General features: G+C 52.8%; 11 protein-coding genes across 11 annotated transcripts; 4 read left to right on the top strand and 7 right to left on the bottom strand.

Annotated features, from left to right (window-relative positions):
- Positions 1–667: 667 nt before the first annotated feature.
- Positions 668–4,085, top strand: RHO25_004905 (uncharacterized protein; the record flags this gene model as incomplete). Its single annotated transcript, XM_023595818.2, has 2 exons — positions 668–2,249; positions 2,302–4,085. 2 exons carry the CDS (start codon positions 668–670, stop codon positions 4,083–4,085), a joined length of 3,366 nt encoding a protein of 1,121 aa, XP_023456926.1.
- Positions 4,086–5,008: 923 nt separating this feature from the next.
- Positions 5,009–5,728, bottom strand: RHO25_004906 (uncharacterized protein; the record flags this gene model as incomplete). Its single annotated transcript, XM_023595819.1, has 1 exon — positions 5,009–5,728. The coding sequence occupies one exon, from the start codon at positions 5,726–5,728 to the stop codon at positions 5,009–5,011; it is 720 nt and encodes a 239-aa protein (XP_023456925.1).
- A 613-nt stretch (positions 5,729–6,341) lies between these two features.
- RHO25_004907 (uncharacterized protein) lies at positions 6,342–6,761 on the bottom strand (the record flags this gene model as incomplete). The annotated part of the gene is made up of 1 exon (XM_065602600.1): positions 6,342–6,761. The coding sequence occupies one exon, from the start codon at positions 6,759–6,761 to the stop codon at positions 6,342–6,344; it is 420 nt and encodes a 139-aa protein (XP_065458672.1).
- Positions 6,762–6,827: 66 nt separating this feature from the next.
- RHO25_004908 (uncharacterized protein) lies at positions 6,828–7,226 on the bottom strand (the record flags this gene model as incomplete). Its single annotated transcript, XM_023595820.2, has 1 exon — positions 6,828–7,226. The coding sequence occupies one exon, from the start codon at positions 7,224–7,226 to the stop codon at positions 6,828–6,830; it is 399 nt and encodes a 132-aa protein (XP_023457837.1).
- A 403-nt stretch (positions 7,227–7,629) lies between these two features.
- On the bottom strand, positions 7,630–8,207 carry RHO25_004909 (uncharacterized protein; the record flags this gene model as incomplete). Its single annotated transcript, XM_023595821.2, has 2 exons — positions 7,630–7,916; positions 7,970–8,207. 2 exons carry the CDS (start codon positions 8,205–8,207, stop codon positions 7,630–7,632), a joined length of 525 nt encoding a protein of 174 aa, XP_023457836.1.
- Positions 8,208–8,370: 163 nt separating this feature from the next.
- RHO25_004910 (uncharacterized protein) lies at positions 8,371–11,610 on the top strand (the record flags this gene model as incomplete). The annotated part of the gene is made up of 1 exon (XM_023595822.2): positions 8,371–11,610. One exon carries the CDS (start codon positions 8,371–8,373, stop codon positions 11,608–11,610), a length of 3,240 nt encoding a protein of 1,079 aa, XP_023456930.1.
- A 343-nt stretch (positions 11,611–11,953) lies between these two features.
- RHO25_004911 (uncharacterized protein) lies at positions 11,954–12,721 on the top strand (the record flags this gene model as incomplete). Its single annotated transcript, XM_023595823.1, has 1 exon — positions 11,954–12,721. The coding sequence occupies one exon, from the start codon at positions 11,954–11,956 to the stop codon at positions 12,719–12,721; it is 768 nt and encodes a 255-aa protein (XP_023456929.1).
- Positions 12,722–13,146: 425 nt separating this feature from the next.
- Positions 13,147–14,040, top strand: RHO25_004912 (uncharacterized protein; the record flags this gene model as incomplete). The annotated part of the gene is made up of 1 exon (XM_023595824.1): positions 13,147–14,040. The coding sequence occupies one exon, from the start codon at positions 13,147–13,149 to the stop codon at positions 14,038–14,040; it is 894 nt and encodes a 297-aa protein (XP_023456928.1).
- Positions 14,041–14,244: 204 nt separating this feature from the next.
- Positions 14,245–15,238, bottom strand: RHO25_004913 (uncharacterized protein; the record flags this gene model as incomplete). The annotated part of the gene is made up of 2 exons (XM_023595825.2): positions 14,245–14,613; positions 14,672–15,238. The coding sequence occupies 2 exons, from the start codon at positions 15,236–15,238 to the stop codon at positions 14,245–14,247; spliced, it is 936 nt and encodes a 311-aa protein (XP_023456927.1).
- Positions 15,239–15,846: 608 nt separating this feature from the next.
- Positions 15,847–16,177, bottom strand: RHO25_004914 (uncharacterized protein; the record flags this gene model as incomplete). The annotated part of the gene is made up of 2 exons (XM_023595826.2): positions 15,847–16,045; positions 16,101–16,177. The coding sequence occupies 2 exons, from the start codon at positions 16,175–16,177 to the stop codon at positions 15,847–15,849; spliced, it is 276 nt and encodes a 91-aa protein (XP_023456922.1).
- Positions 16,178–16,931: 754 nt separating this feature from the next.
- RHO25_004915 (uncharacterized protein) lies at positions 16,932–21,251 on the bottom strand (the record flags this gene model as incomplete). Its single annotated transcript, XM_023595827.2, has 1 exon — positions 16,932–21,251. One exon carries the CDS (start codon positions 21,249–21,251, stop codon positions 16,932–16,934), a length of 4,320 nt encoding a protein of 1,439 aa, XP_023456921.1.
- Positions 21,252–21,527: the final 276 nt, after the last annotated feature.

Here is a 21,527-nt window from a genome sequence, read left to right on the forward strand (position 1 = left end):
GGTGGTGGATCTTACGCTCGCACTAGTTACCACCCTGGCTGCGAGGCATAATGTTGGGGTTCGTTGTGGTATGCCGGAGATGCAATGTCATTCACACCGTAGTGCTTTGACGCTGCATTTGGAATGATCCGGCCATCCATCACTCAAATGGCGGAAAGTTTCGAGTGGAAGTTGGGATGAGGTTGCTTTTCGGATGAGGGCGATCGAACTTTCCTGGCCGGATCCTCCGCTCACATGATGGAAGGCACGTGAGAGAATTCTACGGGAGGCGCGAGTTGCGATCGGGAAATAACGGCAGGCTGCCAAGACAGCAGCAAGGGTGGGTTTATCAACGCGACCTTATCTTTTCCCTTGCCCACGTCCCTCGGAGAAGCGAACAAAGCAATTCGACTGATATCGCTGTGGCAATGGTCATCTGCAGCGCTCTGTATGGTCGACAGCCACGGCTCGCTCCTGTTGTGCTTCTCCGGAGCGCATGGCATTGGGTAAACATGGCACACGTTGGCTTGCCTCTGAAGACGAGATGCGGCGCTCATGCCGTGGCCTGATAGATGAGGTATGCCCGTGTCTGGTCGAGCTGATGGCTCTCGTTCCCTTGTAAGTTTTGTCTTTCTCTTCTGTACGTTTGTAATTCTTCACATTGTGCTGCTCCAAAGCTGCTCGCACGATGAGTAACAGCGAGTGGAACGATGCAGAGGCAAATGTCCTCCCCGAGAAGGTGGCGGAGATGGAGGCTGAAGGGGAAATACCCAATGGCACAGCCAGGAAGAGGATAGTCGTGGTCGGACTGGGCATGGTCGGGGTTGCCTTCATCGAGAAGCTGCTCAAACTGGATGTGAAGAGACGAGAATACGACATCACAGTCATCGGCGAAGAGCCGCATTTGGCCTACAACAGAGTCGGCTTGACCAGTTTCTTCCAGCACAGAGAAGCCGAAAACCTTTACTTAAATCCGGCCTCATGGTATGCATCGATGCCCGAGGGCTCACTATCATATCACCTCAACACTCTTGTTTCTTCAATAGACACCATCGCAAAGACTGTACAGACCGCAAAGGGAGACACAGTACCCTATGATATCCTGGTTCTGGCCACAGGCTCATATGCACTTCTTCCGAGACACACACCTGGGCACGATGCCAACGGCGTCTTCGTCTATCGAACGCTGGAAGATCTGGAAAATCTCATCAAGTTTTCCGCAACCCGAAAGGGCACAGTCGGCGCAGTAGTCGGTGGAGGTCTACTTGGTCTCGAAGCGGCCAAGGCGATGATGGATCTGGAAGAGTACAGCAAGGTCAAGTTGATCGAACGTAATCGATGGGTATTGAGTCGACAGCTCGACGGAGATGCTGGCAGCATGGTGGTCGAACAAGTGCGCCAGCTTGGTCTTGACGTACTTCTCAGCAAAAGGGTGGGCAAAATCACAACAGACCAGGAGAACAACGTCACCGGCGTGGTCTTCGAAGATGGCGAGCAAATTGACTGCTCAACAGTATGTTTCGCTATCGGCATCAAAGCGAGAGACGAACTCGCTCGTGGGGCGGGTATAAAGTGTGCCGACCGAGGAGCTGGTATCATTGTTGGCGACGATCTTTCCACATCGGCACAAGATGTGTACGCTATCGGAGAGTGCGCAAGCTGGCAGAACCAAACCTTCGGCTTGATTGCACCGGGTGTCGAGATGGCAGATATCCTGGCCTTTAACCTGACACAAGCCAAGGCACATACCCCTCGGAAGTTCAAGACCCCAGACTTGAGCACGAAGCTGAAGCTGCTTGGTGTCGAGGTGGCCAGCTTTGGAGATTTCTTTGCCGATCGCGATGGGCCAAAGAGTCTACCAAAAGCTCGTGGTGCGCGCAAGGAAGGTCTTGATAACAAAGACAGAGTAGACTCTGCCAAAGCATTGACCGATGGGCCTCCGCCGCCTCCCGTAAAGGCGCTCACCTACAAGGACCCATTCCAGCAGGTCTACAAGAAGTACCTCTTCACGATGGATGGCAAGTATCTACTCGGAGGCATGATGATTGGCGACACCAAAGATTATGTGAAGCTCGTCCCTATGGTCAAGAATCAGAAGCCTTTGGAAGTGTCACCTTCGGCATTCATCGTTGGCACACAATCTGGTGACGATGACGGGGACGATCTGGACGACGACACACAAATTTGCTCTTGTCATAACGTGACCAAAGGCGATGTGACGAAAAGCGTCAAGGACGGTACCTGCAAGTCTATCGGCGACGTCAAGTCATGTAAGTCGCGCACAATCGCAAATACGACAATCCAGACTAACAACAAATGTAGGCACGAAAGCAGGCACTGGATGCGGTGGGTGCATGCCACTCGTGCAGACAATCTTCAACAAGACCATGGCCTCAATGGGTCAAGAAGTCAAGAACCACCTATGTCCTCATTTCGAATACTCACGCGCAGATCTCTTCAACATCATATACGTGAAGAAACTCGAGACCTTTGCCGATGTGATGAAGCACGCTGGACGAGAACCCGACTCTGCCGGTTGCGAAGCCTGCAAACCAGCTATTGGATCCATCCAAGCTTCGCTGTACAACAGGCATCTTCTTGATGAGGATCGAAGAGGACTTCAGGATACCAACGATCGCTTCTTGGCGAATATCCAACGCAATGGCACATTCTCTGTTGTGCCTCGAGTGTCAGGAGGTGAGATCACAGCCGAGAAGTTGATCGTTATTGGCACTGTGGCGAAGAAGTTTGGTCTCTATTGCAAGATCACTGGAGGTCAGCGTATCGATATGTTTGGCGCAAAGAAGAATGACTTGCCTCTTATCTGGCAGGAGTTGATTGATGGAGGCCTGGAGTCTGGTCACGCTTACGCCAAGAGTTTGCGAACAGTCAAATCATGTGTGGGTACAACATGGTGCCGGTTCGGTGTCGGCGACTCTGTTGGCATGGCTGTGCGACTGGAGGAACGATACAAGAGTATTCGTGGCCCACACAAGTTCAAAGGTGGTGTATCTGGATGTGTGCGAGAATGTGCTGAAGCTCAGAACAAGGACTTTGGTCTCATCGCAACAGAGAAGGGCTTCAATATCTTCGTTGGAGGCAACGGAGGTGCGAAGCCCCGGCATAGCGAGCTGCTTGCAAAGGACGTTCCGCCTGACGACGTCGTCCCGATACTGGATCGATACCTCATGTTCTACATTCGCACAGGCGACAAGCTTCAACGAACAGCCCGATGGCTCGAGAACCTCCCCGGCGGCATCAAATACCTCCAAGAAGTAGTCCTTCAAGACAAGCTCGGCATTTGCGCAGAGCTCGAAAAGCAAATGCAAGAGATCGTCGGCTCATTCTTCTGCGAATGGACAGAAACCCTCAAAGACCCGAAGAAAATGGCAGTCTTCAAACAATTCGGAAACACAGACGAATACGTCGACGGCACAGACATCGTTCCCGAACGAGAGCAAACAAGACCCGCCAAATGGGCTTCAGAATCCGCAAAAGAAGATTTCCGCGGAAAACAATGGGAAAGCGAACTCACCTGGCAACCTCTGGCACAATGCGAGCAGTTCGTCGATACTGAAACAGGATCCAGTCTTTCAGTCAAGCGAGGTGACACTCAATTGGCTATTTTCAAAGTCAAAGGGAAATACTACTGTACACAGCAAATGTGTCCTCACAAGCGCGCTTTCGTGTTGAGCGATGGGTTGATTGGAGAGGATTATAAGACGAATAAGCTTTGGATTTCATGCCCGCTGCATAAGCGGAATTATAGCATGAAAGGCGAGGATGCTGGGAAGTGTAGTAATGATGAGGCGGTCAATATTGCGACGTTCCCGGTTGAGGCGAGGGATGATGGGATGGTGTATGTGAAGTTGCCGAGTGTGGAAGAGCTTGACAGTGTGCTGGGTACGGAGAAGTGGAAGGTCAAGAAGGAAGAGACGGAAGCGAAGTCGGAGTTTGCGAAGTTGGATGAGAGGTTGGCGAAGATCCAAAAGGGGAGGAAAGGAATACAAGCAAGCCATTTGGTCAATGGACTTGGTGCTGAGGGCAAAGCGAGAGCGATTTTGGCTGGTGGGGAGAGGGGAAGTGGTGGTGGGATGGATTGGTGAAAGGCACATGTCGAACATTTTCTGTTCAATTTCGATTTGGTTATGGATTCGGCTTATGTGAGACGACAAATGATACATGATATTATCATAGATGAGCATATACAAGTGCTGGCTCGCTGTCTACCTGCCTCTTACAGTTCTTCATCCAAGCTTATGATTGCGATGCTTTCACAGCGGCCTTAAACGCAGGATCAGAGGGTGAGACCGAAGGATCCAAGGGTAGCCACACGTCTCTTGGCCTCGTATGTATCAAATAATCTTCGTAACTGAGAGATCGTTCCAACCGCAGATCTTTATCGTTCGTTCTACTTGTTTGCTCGTTCGCCGCACCTGTCGCTTCAGATGCCGGAAGGATATCGCTGGGACGAGTCTTCTTCCCCAATACACGGTCGAGAAAGCGCCGTCTTAGAGAAGGCTTGGCGCTAGGATTTGATGGAGCCACCTCTGAGTCTCTACCTTCGCTATGTCCCTCTGTGGGCGATGCTAGACTGCGAGGCATTTTGTCGTCGTATGCTCGGTTTTAATGCTGCACGTGCGGACGAAGTGACATGTCGAGCCATTTGTGCAGCGAGCGAACTATTTAAAGCGAGCTTCACGACTGCAGCATGGTCGCACGTGGCAAAGACAAAGAATGGAATGATGAGACCACGAGAGGTTCACAACAATGAACTTCTTTGTCTTCAATGCGGTCAGTGGCACGTACAATCTGAAGAGTCAGCGTCTTCTCAGAAGCAGTAACGAGAGTTGTGAGTCAAAAGTCTAGGTGAAGCATTTGTATTGTATTCAAACAGCCAGTTTCCTACCAAGCCAGGGTACGATAACATTCCGATAAATAATCTAATATCCTTTACCGAGCGAATCGAACATCGTGATGGAAATCATAGAGGAGAAGGTAGGAATGTAGGAGCAAGACTCTAAAGCACTTACCAAGGTGGACGACGCTCAGAACGGTACGAGCGGGAACTCGGCTGCCGAGAGCCATCGTATGGCCCAGTTGGATAGTAGTTTCCTCGACCGTAGTTCACAGCAGCGAACTCCTCAGCCGTTGGCATATCAGAGCCTAGAGGTGAGCGGCGTGGAGAGCGGTGGTGGGTAGAGGGACGGGAGCGACGAGCCGCAGCATCCAGGAGGTCGAGCTCGTCCATTGGACTGGGACGAGGAGGTGGGCGTCGTGCGAAAGAATCGAATGGCCTAGATTCGCCTGAGAGGGAGCTCAGGTCGGCCATAGGGTAAGCTGTGCGACGTGATGATGAACGATCTTCGCGCACAGGAGACGAACGGCGCGGCGCGTAAACGCTGTCGTTAGAGCGTAGCGAGGAGTATGCAGGAGGTGGGCTGTAAGGATAAGCATTACCAGCCCTAGAGCTTAGACCACCGCCATAGGACGAGCCTGGTCCACCGCCAAAGGTGGAGAGATCAATGCCAGCCGCACCGTAGTCTTCCTCGTATCGGCGAGTGCGACTCTCAGGCTGTCTACGCTCCGAGATATACCTCGATGGCTGGTCGTCGGCTCTTCTGGGAGTACCGTATCGAGTCAGGTTCTGTGCGTCTCGCTCGCGCTCGTAGCCGGACGGACGTACTTCGCGAACGTCGTAGTAGCCGCCCATCGGGCTGACGGGGCGACGGGAAGGGTATCCCGACATGTTGTGATCGATTATTCGAGCTGAGAGGAGTGTTGCTTTGTAGAACTTGCTGGCAGATTTGTCCTTGATCCAGTCAAGGTATGTGAAATCTGTAGGAAGCTAGGTCTGAAGAAAGGGGTGCTCCTCGAGCAGCCCGAGAAGCTTTTATGTGCAAACTGCGAGGAGCGTCCGGTTCATCGTCGAAGAAAGTCACTGTACAACAACTTTGTGGCAGCTGTTCACTGCTGTGATCCTTTGTGCTGGCAAGGAAAAGTGAACAAAGCATTGTTCACAGGTGCGACTTTGTAGATCACGTTACAGCAGGACGTTTAGGTGAGTGAGCACACGCGTTGATGGATGCGTCCAAACGATGCTGCTGGCCTCTAAAGAGCCTGCATGGGACGGGTACGCAAGTCAGCAAAGGGGCTCTTACATACACGTTTTTTGCAAGCGCTGGTCCAGGTTTGATGCAATGCGGCCGCTGCGCGCGAGCAGGGCATGATTTTGATCAACACAGGAATTCTCTTCGCGAAAGTCCAGCCACGAGATTAGCAAATCTACAGGCCCATGTACTTGTGAACACACGGTGACAGTGCAGACCTATCCCAGAATACGTACTGTTTCCTCCATCCGTTTATTGCCTCGATGGTCTGGGCCTCAAATTCTGCCGAATCTGCTGAATCTCCTCGAATGTGAACCCAATATGATTGCTCAAATAGGCGTGTACGCCACCGTACTCGCGTGACAATTCGACAAGGAATGCTCTTAGATCGGCAAAGCCTCCAGCGTCCTTCGGATCCACATTTCCATAGCTGAGTATCTTCGCTAGCAAAAGCTCCCGTACGGGCTCGATGCCGACCCTCGTCAGATCATAGTCGCGTTGAGCTGCCGAAAGTGCTTCATCGCGGTCTTCTCCTTGAGCCAAGAGAGCGATGAGGGCTGCCAGGATTCCAGTGCGATCCTTCCCCGCAAAGCAGTGAAAAAGGAAGGGCTTGTCGGGCTGCTCGAGGATGTGGCGAAAGACGGCTTCAAATTTGGGTGCGTGTGCACGCATTAATTTTGCGTATTCTTCATGGATCTATCTTTATGAGCCGTAGGACTGAAGTTATTTCATTATTATTTAGCATCTCACATTCAGCTTCTGCGCAACCTTGGCCTGAAAGTTCTTCTCCAAGTCATTGTCAACGGTGCTTGGACACCATTGGATTTGAACTCCACTAAAATGCGGATCGGGGTGGTCTTGAGTTTCGCGAAAAGTGCGCAGGTCGTAGATTGTCGTGATGTTCAGCTTCTGTAGAGATGCTAATGTAGCATCGTCTGCGTCTTCGAAGGTGCCAGATCTGAAAATGTAGCCAGACCGCACTCCAGCATGTTCGTTAGCGCCAACGTCTCGTGCGTTGAAGGTCCCAGGGATATGGACGAATGGAGGCCGATTAACGATGTCTTTGACGATTTCGGGGTCGATCGCCTCCGCAGTGGGCGTGGCGAGAACATCTTCGATGGTATATGACTTAGACATGGCGAATATCGTGTATGTACATCGCTCGAGGCATTTCGCTCATTCATGTAGAAACAGATCAGCGCCAAGGCCTGACGTATCGAATCCTTCAGCTGAATGCTAGGTACCAGAGAGTCCGTGTGACTCACTCCACAAGGGGGCAGCAGTCTATGCCACGTTGGACAAGGAGCGACGCGGTGAGAGATGTGGCTGACCGCGAAGATCTGTGTGGTCAACACAAACTTGACGGACCGGTCAGAGGTACTGGGCGGATTGGTCGAAGGCTGACGCTGTCAATATAGGTCGCCAGTTCAACACTGGCCCTCTGAAATGATTCTACAACATCTTGCTCGGGTGATGGGTCTTGTGGGCACGGCATATCTGCTGTACATGCGCCTCGATCGTCTTGACCCGCTGTGCCAGTCTAAGGCTTGCTTGTCGGACCGCCATTTTTCTCCCAATCCAGCCAACTTCCTCTGTATTCGGCAATGTTCTGATAGCCCTGCTGCTGTGCCAGTTGTGCTGCGGCGCTGCTCCTCACGCCTGCTTTGCAGTAGAAGACGACTTCCTTGTCCATTGGCGGCTTGTCAAATCCGAACCTGTCTATGAATTCCTCCTCAGGCAGGAACAGCGCATCGGGTTGCGATTTGATGGGCAGGTTGATGGCGCCGGGAATGTAGCCTGCTTGGTACTCGGACGGCTCGCGGACATCTATTGCAGATGGGTCAGATTAAATCGATCTCGAGGCGAGAAACGCTGCCTACCAACGAGAATGGTCTCCCCCGAAGGCGACTCGCTCAGCTTCTTGACATGGCTGAAGTCGTACACCTTCGCGCTGCCTGCGGGAGCAGAGTGCCATCTCACAGCAGCGACGAACGCTGGTTGTGCTTTTCGTCGGATCGGCTGGCCGGCCACCTGCGTGAAGCTGCGTGCGCTTCTGCTGGATGCTGTGCCCACGGTTCTCCGTAGAGCAGCCGTAGCTGCAGTCCTCGCGAATGCCATGGTGTGTGCAGTAGCAGTGAAGGTGGAAGGTCGATTGCAATGGCATCATCGCCCGCTTCCGCTATTCTTGGCGCCCGTCGCGAAACTGGCGCGTCGCCTCTTCCACGCTGCTCCTTGTTTCTCCCCTTCCAACGCTCCGACATGGGCTGATTCCCGCCTGGCCATGGCCACCATCAAGGCCATCGAAGGCCGCTCCGTGCACCAGATCCAGTCTGGTCAGGTCATCGTTGACCTCAATTCCGTGTGCAAAGAATTGGTCGAGAACAGCCTCGACGCGGGCGCCACCTCCATCGATATACGCTTCAAGAACCAGGGTCTCGACTCGATTGAAGTGCAAGACAATGGCAAAGGCATCAGCCCTGAGGACTTTGACAGTATCGCCTTGAAGCACTACACGTCCAAGTTATCCACCTACGAGGACCTGGACTCCCTGGACACCTTCGGCTTCCGTGGCGAAGCTCTGTCATCACTATGTGCATTGTCAAAATTTCATATATTGACAGCCCGAGCTGAGGATGGTCCTCTTGGTCAGAGGCTTGACTTCGAAGTCTCAGGTAAGCTCAAGAGTACCGCTGTGGCGGCGGCTCAGAAAGGCACGACCGTCTACGTCGAGGACCTCTTTCACAACCTACCCGTCCGGCGTCGTGAGCTAGAGAAGAACATCAAGCGCGAGTACAACAAGGTGCTCGGACTCATGCACTCTTATGCCTGTATCAGCACAGGAGTACGCTTCTCTTTCAGCAACACGATGCCCAAAGGCAAGAAGATGTCGGTATTCTCGACAAAGTCGAACACGACTACCAGAGAGAACATCGCCAATGTCTTCGGCGCGAAGACGATGATGGCACTGGCTAAGCTTGACTTGACCCTGGAAATGACCCCCAGTGCAGGTCCGAGCACACAGAGCGCGAAGACTTGGTCCACGCAGCGTTCCGATCGCTCTATGACCGTGCGTGTCGAAGGGCACGTCTCGAAGCCTATCTTTGGCGAGGGTCGTCAGGCTCCAGATCGACAGATGTACTTTGTGAATGGTCGGCCATGCTTACTTCCCCAGATTTCCAAGGTCTTCAACGAAGTCTACAAAGGCTTCAATCTATCGCAATCGCCCTTTGTATTTGCCAACCTGATCATGGACACGAACTCCTACGACGTAAATGTCTCACCGGACAAGCGTAGTATCATGCTTCATGACCAGGCTGCGCTGCTCGAGACTCTAAGATCTACATTGACAGAGATGTTCGAGCAGACGGATCATACTGTACCACAGTCTCAACTGCCGAACCGCAAATTGCCAGCCTATCAACCCTTGACAATTGCTCGACCCAAGCTGGACGACGTTCTGTCCAGTGCAGATCATAGTGGAGCAGAAGACGGCGAGGAGGAGCAAGAAGATGTCATCGACACAGAGCCTCGTCAGCAAAGAGCGCCTGCTGGCTCGCCACCCAACTTGATACACAATTGGCTCGGCCGGGACACTGAGCTTAGGAAGGAGCCCAGACAGAAGCCTGCAGCTCCCGCGAAAGAGGCTATAACGGTCGTTGCACAAGCATATCAAGAAGTGGCTCCAGCTGCACCAATGGTTGCTTCATGTGAGAACGCGGATCGGGCAGAAACTACGGGCCAGCAAAGGGAAGAGAGCACATCGCCTGAACCAGAGGAGAGGCCTGCTGTTGCGCAGTCGCGACCGAAAACTGATGCTGTGCACAATCCAGACCCACTAGGAACCCCGTATAACGACCTTTTCTCGCAACGTCCACCGACGCAGGTAGCGTCATCCGAGAAGAGCCTGCAAACGCCAATTTCAGACAAGGAGCATCCAGCTCTGGCCATCGAGAACGATACAGGAGCTACAGAGACCCCGATTCCTGCCATCTCGACAAGCTCGCAGAAGCTAGCCCCTGGTCCGGTACCCAACGCGTTCGATCGAATGCGCCCGAAGCGGACGCCTCTCCAGACCGCAGAAATCACAGTTGGCGATGTTACTATGACGGCCACTATAGGCAGCAGCCCGCCATACAAGAAGCGCCGCATATGTAAGCCCGATGACTCCCAGCGAGTGGCTGACTACGGCGCCAGTCCTTCCCTCGCCGGCGGTCTGCGTAAGAGCTTTGCAGCCCCTGGTTCACAATTGGAACTAGAAAGCAGTGCATACCCTGTTCATCAGGTGCCAGTGGAGGCAAGTGAAAGCGAGGATGAGATCGAACCCGATACGGCCGTTCATCGTACAGTCACAACTGCTTTGAGCCGCACTTCTGCTCCATCGCACCTGCCTACCTCCGACTTGCTAGAAGATCTGGTGCCAGCTCCGGCAGACCAAGACGAATGGGATGAAGAGTACATCGATGAAGACGAAAGGAAGCTTCGAGAAGATGAACGTGTAGCCCGATTAATACAGGAAGCAGAAGAAGTGGCTGCCAGGCCGACTGAGGTGAACCTTAAACGAGCAGCGCAAGTGCTTAAGAACAGCGGTAATCGAAAAGGCTCCACTTTGCAGCTCGCCAGGTTCGTGCAAACGACTTCGGAATCGATCAGAGCCCAGCTTGGGAAGATCGCTTCAGCTCAGCAACCTTGCTACGACCGCACCGGTCACACTGGAGAAGGCGATAGCGCCATCGTCAAGGATCAGCTTGACTCGGAAGATGCAGAGTCGCGGCTGTCATTGACCGTGACCAAGTCGGACTTTGCTCGTATGCGAATCATTGGTCAATTCAACATGGGCTTCATCCTCGCTGTACGCCCTGGAGAAAAGCCTGGAGACGAGGACGACATGTTCATCATCGATCAGCACGCCGCTGACGAGAAGTACAACTACGAGCGTTTTCAACGCACTGTCACATTGCAATCGCAACGTCTGGTGCTTCCCAAGACTTTGGAGCTCAGCGCTATTGAAGAAGAGATCATACTCAATCATAGTGACGCTCTGAAATTGAATGGTTTCGAGGTTGAGATCACGTCTAACGGTACTGACTCAGACGAGCCCGTGCCCACCGGCCAGCGTTGTCGTCTACTGACATTGCCCATGTCGAAAGAGAAGACGTTCGATCTCTCAGATCTGGAAGAGCTGCTGCACCTGCTGTCAGAGCACCCACCCGGAAGCTCTGAGATCCCGCGTCCGAGAAAGGTTCAGCGGATGCTGGCCATGAGGGCATGTCGAAGCTCCATTATGGTCGGAAGGACGCTCACTCATGCCCAAATGAAGAAGGTCGTGAAACACATGGGAGAAATGGAGAAGCCCTGGAATTGCCCCCATGGCAGACCGACTATGAGACACCTGGCAGGATTGAATGCCTGGTCCGGCTGGCAGGAAGGTGATTTGATCGACGCTGATCAACTTGATGCCGCAGAAAATGCACAGCCGGGGCGTACGACAGACTGGAAGGCTTGGCTTGAGTCTCGAGCTTGAATTGAACATTTTCATGTATGAGTTTTGCTTACGAGTAGCGTTAGATACCCCGGTGCGATTTCTAGATCGTTGCTGGCGCGTTGCCCTGGGCAATGCCATTGTGCGACCCCTCTGCAGAGACTTGCAAATCCCAACATACCCTCTCCAGCCTCCTAATACTCCGATCACGAATGTGATCAGATTTGGAACGGGCATGGTGAATCGTTCACTTCCTCACGTGCCATAGTGTCTCGCGTAGATCAAGAGCGAGTGAAGAGCGCAAAACCCCAGAACCGACTTGATTGCAGATTCCAAAGACAATACAGTAACTCATCGCCAACACTGCACTGGAGGCGAGCCCGTCATGGCCGCCCTCCATGGCACTGAGCCCTCCACCAATAGATACAGCAACCGATACTCAACCACACTGACGACATCTCAGCAACTCAGACTCGCACAAGAACACAAACCTTCTACTCGCAAGCGTCTATCTGGCGGACTCGAAAGACTCAAGTGCAAAGCGCGCAGAGTCTCGGCCGAATTCTGCAAGTCGCTACATCCACAGCAGAAGACGTGCGAAGAGCAGCTGCTCGGCGAAGAAGATATCACTCCAGTACAGCACCATGCCCCTGAAGTGGAACTCCATCTTTGCTCCGTCTCGGATTGCGATCACATGTTCTGTCTCCCTGCCATACCAAAAGACTATGGTCGTTCTGTCGGTCACGGAATCGAAGACGATCACAGCTCGATTGATTACGATCTGGAGTCTTCTGTACACAAGAGCGACGAGTGGCAGCAGGAAGACGCCTACGAGGTCATCGAGCCGGAGAGCCCGGAGCTGCACGCTGAAGCATTTCGCGGATTCAGTGGTGCATGGCCGCAGGATCTACTGAAGAACAGCAGCCCTGTCCCTGGAGTTATCTGGAACGAAAAGAAGCAGCAGGAAAGTAACTTGGAAGCCAGCTGGCAGACGATCGGCACTTCTTCTCCGGGATTTCTCTCAGGCTTTGGTCCTGACCCAGAACCTACCCAGTGGTTGGACTTGCCGCCTGAGGCCCTGGAGACTGCGGAGTGGCTTGGGAGGCTGTGGCGCTCGTTCGCAGATGAGAGTGGTGACGGCGCGTGTGAGTGATTCCAGGGTTCCTCTTTATCAAATGTAATGGGTTGGGGACGATTCGGAGTGGGGGGGGCGCGACGAAGCCACATTCATGCGTGAAAATTTTACGAGGTACCATGGCTCTCGACTAGGCACAACCACGTCGCAACTTAAACCGTCAAAATTGTTCGCTGCAAGGCAGCACCTTAAGCTAGATCCTCCGTAGCAACATCGCCAAGCGCTACAACCACCAGATTAGGAAGTCGCAGGTCAAGTGAAGCGAAGGCGAACATTTCTGTAATACAGGTAACTTCACTTTTTCTTTGCCGTTACGATCGTGAAGCAAGATCACTGGATCTCGCTACTCGCACCATTCTAGATCGCACCTGCGCACCCAGTCTCGCTCACAAATTTTACAGCCCGTTGTCAGTGCTTCTCTGCACCACAGCACCCGTGCACCAATGTCTTCATCATCATATCCACCGTCATCACAATGCCGACAACGACGAGCACATCGGCGGCAAGCACGGAACTCAGAATCCCACATCGATCCATCTCTTCAACTCGAATGGGAACAGGAGAAAAAAATCTTGCGAGAGTCACTCGGTACAGCTTTTCAAGGAGTCAAGAACCAGTTAACTGGCGCGGTCAACAAGATTGGCCGGATCGTGTCCAATCTTCAAGGCGAGATACCCAATCACCCTCTCGAGGATGCACAGCAACAACGAGGAAGGCCAGAATCAATAGCAGACAGCTATGTCCATGTGGATCTGCCTACACTCCCGGGAGTCCCACCGCGGCCCATCGCAGGGAGCGCATACCGTACAACGAGTTATCGAGATGACAGGAAGAGCAAAGCGGATGTGAGAGACATTTACTCCTCGATACGACGAAACAAGTCTCTGGACAGCGCAGCGCGAAGACCCAGAGCACAGCGACGGGAGGCGGAGATCGAGGACGATGATGAGTCGAGAGCGACGTTGAAGAAATTTGGCCGAAGGTGCGGAGCGTTGCCTGCGAAGAAACAGCAGCGGAACGTACAGAACTGGCTGGGCGCAGTGGTCGAAGGATCGGAATCGCAGAGCGAGGAGGTATCGCGTGAAGAGGAGGAAGAGATCGAAGAGGGCGAGTGGGCGATGCAGGGGTTAAGCGTATTCGACGATTCGGACGACGATGAGGTGTACGGACATTCGTTCGCGTGTGATCGGATCGCTCGAAAACTGAGGCGTCAGGCGAAGAAGCAGCGGGCGAGCGGCGAAGAGGTGGAGCTGGAGAATGAACAGGGCGAATGCGAGGTGCCAGTCGAAGAAGAAAGCGAGAAGGGGCGGTTCGCGCCAGATGCAAGACCTGCATGATCAGTGATACACAAACATGTTGCAGGAAATACTGCACAAATAATGCCTTCATGTGCAGTTTTGATTCTCAAGCAGCTGTTTTCTACAGCCTGTCGTAACTTTCCACGCGAACTTTCCACGCGCTCTTGCGTCAAATCTATAGCCGCACTTTTTCCGCCGTCTTCGTGAGAATGCAACAACGCCAGACGCCTCGCTTGTTCCCATCTAATCAGCAGCAGCCACGACGCCCTCGTCACTCTCCGAGGAATCCTCGTCACCAGACACTTGCTGGTTCTCGCGCTCCCTCTTGTCCATGAGCGCTTGCAGTTCTGCGTCATCGTTCTCTGTAACAGCCTTGGGCGCCATCTTCACGCTGCAACTTCCTCCTGCGGCGGTAATATTTGCTGTGATGTCCTTGATCGCCTCGTTGAGCACTTCGATACCGTTGTTCTTGTCGATCGTTTGCGATGTCAGGACGTAGAGGGGTGGCGACACCAGGCGGACCTTGACCTGTGTCTCGGCGGTGTTCTTGGCTTCTGCGACGCGGAGGGCCGCCTTGACAGCGTCGATGCCTTCGTATCCGAAGCAAGTGACCTGATAAAAGAGTCAGTGAAAAGCGGCGAGTGTACCGGCATACCAATATGTCACTCACCTCGATATCGGCGCGAACCTTCGTAGGTTGTGGAGTCAAACGCTTGCCGATATAGCTGACCAATTCATCCTTGATCACGTCGCTCTTGAATGTAACTTCGTTCCACACGTCGGGGTTCGTGATGCTCAGTTTGAAGGCGTCCACAGCATGTCCGTACTTCTTGTTCAGCGGCCACCCAATATCCTGGTACAGCTCCTCGATGGGTGTGTTGGTCTTCTCTGCCACATGTCGCATGATAGAGTGCACCATCTTGCTCTTGTTGTACCGTTCCTCACACTTGACAATATCCTCGGGCGAAACTCGTCGCTTGGACAAATCGATGTAGCCCTTTTCCTTGTCGACACGCAGCACCACCACAACTTCGTTGCGCCCGACTCGGATAAGCTTCTGGATAGATCGAATACGTCTTCGCGAGAGTTCGGAGAGCAGAATCATGCCGTCGATGTTGTCGTATTCGAGTAGCTTGACGTAGGCGCCCATTTCTGCGATTTGCTTGACGTTGACCATGACGAACGAGTCGATTTCGGGATATTTCTCCTCGTAGAAGCGGCAATTGGTGAGCGACATGATTGCGGTGTTGTCGGCAGTCAATCTTCCTCGGCGTGAGATGAAGGGTCGTTCTTGCGTAGGTGGTGAGTTGAATGAAGTGTCGTGTCGTGTGCTTCAGATTGTCCCTCTAAGTTAAGGACTATGGCCCTTCTTCAAAACGGAGTCATCCCACTATCGGGGCTCGGAGTAACTTACCACCGGCGAAATCTTGGCGTCTTTCACATGGCAGTGAGCCCTGCCTTCGTTTTCTCCTCCACGCCAACGACATGTTTTCCGGCATCAGCCTCCATTCATCGCCGCTCAGCACTTAGCGTATCCAGAGCTTGCAGTGGAGTATGAAACGTGAGCGATATGTACGCCGCAACACCACAGAACATAGGCTTGCATGACGAAATCACAACGAGGAATGGAAGGTTGAGAGTAGAACATTTGAAGTAAGTCGTTAATTCATTATTTCGTCTAAACAATTGAACAGACATAACAAGATTCTGGGCCATAAGATACCCAGGATGAACCAGTCCGAGACTCCATGCTTGTTCTGTGCACCGAACCCAAACTCCACAGACCACTTACGCCTGCTCTCTTTTCTCTCGAAGCCTTCAATTACCGCCACAAGCATCCCGGAGTCATAAAGTGCACGTCAAATCATTCTGATGAAGCCACTCAAGTTCCGAGCGAATGCCTTCCTGGATCTCAGCCCTTCGCGCAGCTCTCAATCTGTCCTTCTCAGCTTGCTCAGGGTCCACGGGTGTATTGGCCGGCAGGGAGGCGAAGACACCCGTCCTTCTCGTGTATGCATTGGATGCTCGTGTGCTGAGCTGACGTCTGCGTGGAGTCAGCTTTTGGCACGTACGATGAGAAACTGGAGAAGACGACGTACGCAGCTTGACCATAGACTAGACTAAGAGGCACTGCTGCGATCCCTCCGAGGACGACGAAGCCGCGAATTGCTGACATTCTGGGTTTATTCTGATAGACTTGGAGAGCGTCGGCTTTTGGTTTGATCGTCTGCTTGTGTGGTGTTGTGCTTGTTGTTGTGCAAGAAGTAGAGGTGCACGCTTGGACGACTTGTTTGCAATGCTCTCTCGACGATACCGAAGTAATAATCGACTTGTGATTCGTAGTGTTGCTTTGGAGGCGATTTTTTGATCGTGACTGATTCAATCGATGGCTTTCTTGTTGGAATCATGGTGAGGGATTGTTATATTGTTGCAAGATCGTGAATATATAGAGAGAGGTCTGCGGTCGTGCAATCGGAAGACCAGATACCCACATTCTTTGCACGCTGTATATGAACTGCATCAGCATGCCGGCTCATTGCCGCGAGAGCACGCAACATGTCGCACCTTTGTTGCGCGAGGTCACTCCAGCCAGCCGTGTCAGCAGATGGAGTGGCGTGATTGCCCATGCGTTCCGGCAAGTCGTCATTTGTGGAGAGAGCCATGATGCGTTGTGGTCGGCGGTGTCCGAAGCTGCTTATGCCGAACACAAAGCCGGAATGTGGTGTGACATGTTGGCCGACGTTGCTCCTGAGTTGTGGTAATCCTCTGCACCTAGATTCGGCCAGACTACTGTGCGATCACATACAGTAACACCCTCGTTCGCGTGTCATGCAACAATGGCCCAGACGACGCAGTCAACAGCAGTGATGCTTATTGTACAAGCTTCTGATACATATATACAGACATCTACAACGCGTCGATGCGCACTCTTATGTCTTGCTCTCAACTTGAGGCATCTCGTCAACAGCACTCGTAGTGGATGCAGTTTCAGGCGTTGTGCTCTCTGCGTCTGCAGTCCCATCGTCAGGCTTCCCCATACTCGAATCCTGCTGCGAGGCATTCTCGTTCGTCGAGCTTTTTGTATCAAGACCAGCATCTGCCAGAAAGGCAAGATCATCGTCAGTCAATGGTTCAGAGTCGTCCAGGGCATGCACGAGTTGAGCATCACCAATAGTCGGCTTTCGATCAGCTCCAGGCGGGAACTTCCATCCAATGCCCCTCAGCAACCTGTTCTGCCATTTGTCTTCAATCCTGGGCATCATTTGTACAGCCCTCAGTGTCCTGGGTGCCTTCTCACGAATTTGCGCAGTGGTCCCGATCAATCGTTTGGTAGTTGCATTGATGCCTTGCTCTCCATCCTTACCTTGCCAACCACCAGCTTCGCGCCGCCTGACCTCGAGCAAAGCCTTGGCAAGCCAAATGAATGTACGATACTGAGGCATCAGTTCGTTCTGCGCTAGATATCGCGCTCGGATATACTGCATGCCAAGCGCGCGGGCAGACTTGCGAAGGGGATATCTGCGATTGGCGTTGCCAATCCATCCTGGAAATTTCCTGATGAGATAACGCTCGACAAGTGTAAATGCAAGTAACGCCAGAGGTGGTTCTGATCCAGCAATATACTCGATGAAGCGATTCCATGTGATGTTGTCGAAGGTATACCCTTGGCTTAACAGGCGAGTCGCTTCTCTTATACCTTCCTCTAGCCGATTTTGTGCGGCAAGGGAAGCCAGGTAAATCCTGAAAGGCCGAGTCAGCACTCCTCGTCGAGCCGGCGCTGGTCGTGGCCCAAGGTTTGACATTTGGACTGATTGCATGGGAGCTCGCGAAGCCTCGGCCTCGGACTTCTGATCAGTCGTGAAACCCAACTCTGCTCGATCGTCCATCTCAGCTCCGTCCGAAGCTGTCATCCCAACGCCGTTGGAAGTTGGCTTCTCTCGTGCAATCTGTCGAAGAGCCACGAAGTCGGGCACTGGTGAACGAGCTGCGATGCCGTCGACTTGCTCCTTGACAACTTTCCAATATGCTTCCACTTGGGCAAATTCCTTGGCATGGTAGAATGCGTTCATCAAGCCAGCTGAAAGGCGTATTGTTGGCCAAGGCGAGTGGCCGTACTTGTTCGCAGTAGCTTGCGAGTCTTGGAACAACTGCTGCACGACTTCCACTTGCTGCTCGCCACCTAAAGCCCACATGACTGGGGAAAACATATCCTGAGCGGTATGAGAGTGAGCACCTGAGCGGTCTCGTGCTGTGATATCTCGCGGATTGAGATCTTCCACCATCGCCTGCAAATCAGCCAATGCATTTGCTAGCGGTGGCGAGATCTCTTGTCCGGAATTTCGAGCACGGTTGTGGACTTTCTTCTCTATGAGCGCCTTCGCTTTGATCAAATTCTGCTTCGTAGACAAGCTTTCTCGAATATTTTGCTTCACCATGTGTTGATGGGCCATGATGGCCTTGTCGGCCTGGTCTTCATTGATGAACCCAGCCATAGCCACAGTGTAATGTGCAGCGGTCGGCACAAAGCCGTCTCTTCTCATACCTTTCGTCAAAATAGCCCATGCCGCATTCGTCTGACGAAAATTGGCCAGGGATTGCATCAGATGTCGGTATGTTGTGGCATTTCGAAAGATGTTTCGTTGCTTCATGACGCGATATATATGCATCGTAGCATCTATGTCGCGCATAGAGGCATATTTCGCCAGCATGAGGTTGACGCAATCCGTCATAGATCCGATGATTTGACCCTGGCGGACCTTTACCAAAGACTCCTGCAGCAACAGCTCCGCTTGAGATGGATCGTCGATCAGGTTCAATGCCATAATATGGGCGCGCACGAACTTCGTCGGCCGCTTCTCCTGCGTGAGGAGGTCGTACTGTTGCAAGATATCCTCGACCGCATCAACGTCGCCTCGCCTCGCCAGCATGTTCACGAGTGGCGCAAAAGAGGCCGCGTCAGGCACAAACTTGGTTCTTTGCAGCATTTCCTTGAATGTCTCCATGGCCCCTTCGAGGTCGTCTGCTTGTTGGTGCGCGTACAATAGCACATTCCAGCATTTCAAATCAACCCTAGCGCCGTGTGCTCGAGCAGAACGACTCACATCTTTGAATGCCTGTTTCGCCGCAGCTAGATCAGACAATTGGGCGTGTACATAGATTTGAGCCCAAAAGGCTTTCTGCTGCTCTTGATAACTTGGGTATCGGCGGTTAAGGTAAGCGGTCCACTGGCTCAAGGCATCAACAGCACCAGCGCGTGCGCTGTACGATATAAGGTTGTGAACAGCATCAGCACTCAATTGCTCGTACCATGCCTGCCAATCCTCGATGACCATGCTAGCCGTGGCATTGCGCTCCGAGCGATACTCTTTGTTCGTTGTGTCCATTCGACTGGTCAAATGTTTCAACCAGATCAACATCAGATCGGGGTGGACTTTTGTATCTTCGCCCTGCCGACTGTGCCAATATAGATAGGAGATGATCTGATGCGCATTCTCTCTCACGGAAATGGAGCTGCCATCGCCATGTTTCTCTACGCGCTGTTGTCCTAAAGCAGGAAGCAGGCGCACAAGCAGCGTGTGGAAGAAACGCCGGGCGTGCGAGTCGTATTTGTTGATGACATTGAGAAGCGCGAAAATCTCCTGCGTGCGGACGATCGATGGCTGCTCGTGAAAAAGTCCGTCTGTTGCCTGCTGCACAGCTTCTTTGGATAATTTGACGCGCAAGTTTCGAATCTCTGATCGGTTTGCGCCATCGGAACGCTTCGCCAGCGGCAATACGCTGGTCATGAGGTCTGGTATCTCGGCGACTTTGACCCAGAATAGCTCGACGCTCATAGATTGCCCTGCTGACATGAAAACGCGATCATGCTCTTTCACAGCGCGACGCAATGCGTAGAAGTTCTCGGTCTTCAACGCGTGTGTGAACAGTTGAAGTGTCAGTTGTTGACCATTAGGAATATTCGTCAAAGCCTCCTTGTGCAGAACAGACAGCAGAGAGTTGGCCCTGGTGCCTCTCAGAAACGACTGCGCCACAGTCTGATATATGGGCAGAGTGCGCGAATGCAAGGGGATAGACCAGAACAAAGCGGTGATATATGCATCGGCAAGCTCATCTTCTCGCTCATTGAGCCACACCAGGAGCTTCTCCTTTAGTCGAAGATCCCGCTTATCATCTTCATGCAGGGACAGGTAGAGTTGCCACGCCTGACGAATTAAGACCTGCGTGACATGTTCACGTTTCATTGCCATGATGAAGCGAAGCTGACGCAGACGTTGATCGGGTGCATGCGTGCTGTCCACGAGCGTGGACTGTCCTACCACGACAGCATTCTCCCTGGCACGAGACCGTTCAGCGACGTTACGTGACTGCATGTCGTCGAGCTCGCCGGCAGTATCAGCAAAATCATTTGCGCGGGATTCCACTGCGCCCTCCAAGGCTTGTTGTACGCCCGTGCGAGTGTCTGCCCTCTTGCCCACGCCCAGCTCCTTGGCCAACTCGGTCGCCTGATCAGCCTGATATCTTGGGATACGAGCGCTATCGGTCTGCTCGCCAGCAGCTTCAGCAAAGGGGTCACTTGTGCGTACTTCGTCCTCTTCGTCATCAGGAGTCGCCTGCTGCGCTGATGTTTCTGGCCGCTTCTCAGGATCGGTGGTGGTAGTTTTATCACGGCGTTTGGAGCGTGCTGTCGAAGAATAATGTCGGGAGGCCCTCACAAATCCTTCGGGCAACCGCCTAGCATTGCGATACTCCCAGCTCTCGAAGGACTGTCTGTTGGCTCGATGCAGATACGCCAATGCTTGCGGCGGGTACAGAAAGTCGAGAAATACGCCATCGGTAGTGGAGGGCGTAGGCGCAGCGGATCGAGAGTTCTTGGGCGCAGATGGCGGGTCATCGTGCCTCAGCGGCAGGCCGGCTGGTGGTGTGGAGCTGGCGATGTAGGGCGGAAGATCGAGGTCGCCAGCGCCATGCGTCCAGAAGGTGTGGTGCAGCAGACGTTTGCTGGCGCGCCGAGCGTGCTGCTGGGCACATTGGAGAGAGTCTCGTGCTGCTCGGGCTTTGAGGCATGCTGTCGCCCGCTCTAGCATGCCACCAGCATGAGTCTGCGTCTTCCTCACTGCGCAAGCATCCAGTTCCCGCGGCGCCAGGAACTTTGCATTGAGGGAGAGGGGCGGTGGTAAGGTGGATGATGCGCGGAGAGGCGCTCCTAGAAAGTTTGTAGACGTCGGCGCATCATCGATCCTAGTCGCCATCACTCCCGCGGTCAATAGTCTCACGTCCTCAGGCCTTCGTCGCTTGTCTCACAAACCACAGGCACTCGCGTCGGTGGCATAGATTTTGAATACTGAATTGATTATTCAAATTCAATTCAAATTCAGAGTTGAATTGAATATGAATCCGGTTTTTTGAATATTCAAATTCAAATTCAATTTAGTTAGTAATACGGCCGAGGATAGTCCTTTGCTAAGATTAGTATAGTATAAACTTTTTAGAGAGTCTAATTTAGTAGTAATCTATATATAAACTAG

The sequence above is a fragment of the Cercospora beticola genome, chromosome 3, assembly GCF_033473495.1.
Source record: "Cercospora beticola chromosome 3, complete sequence".
Lineage (NCBI taxonomy): Eukaryota > Fungi > Ascomycota > Dothideomycetes > Mycosphaerellales > Mycosphaerellaceae > Cercospora > Cercospora beticola.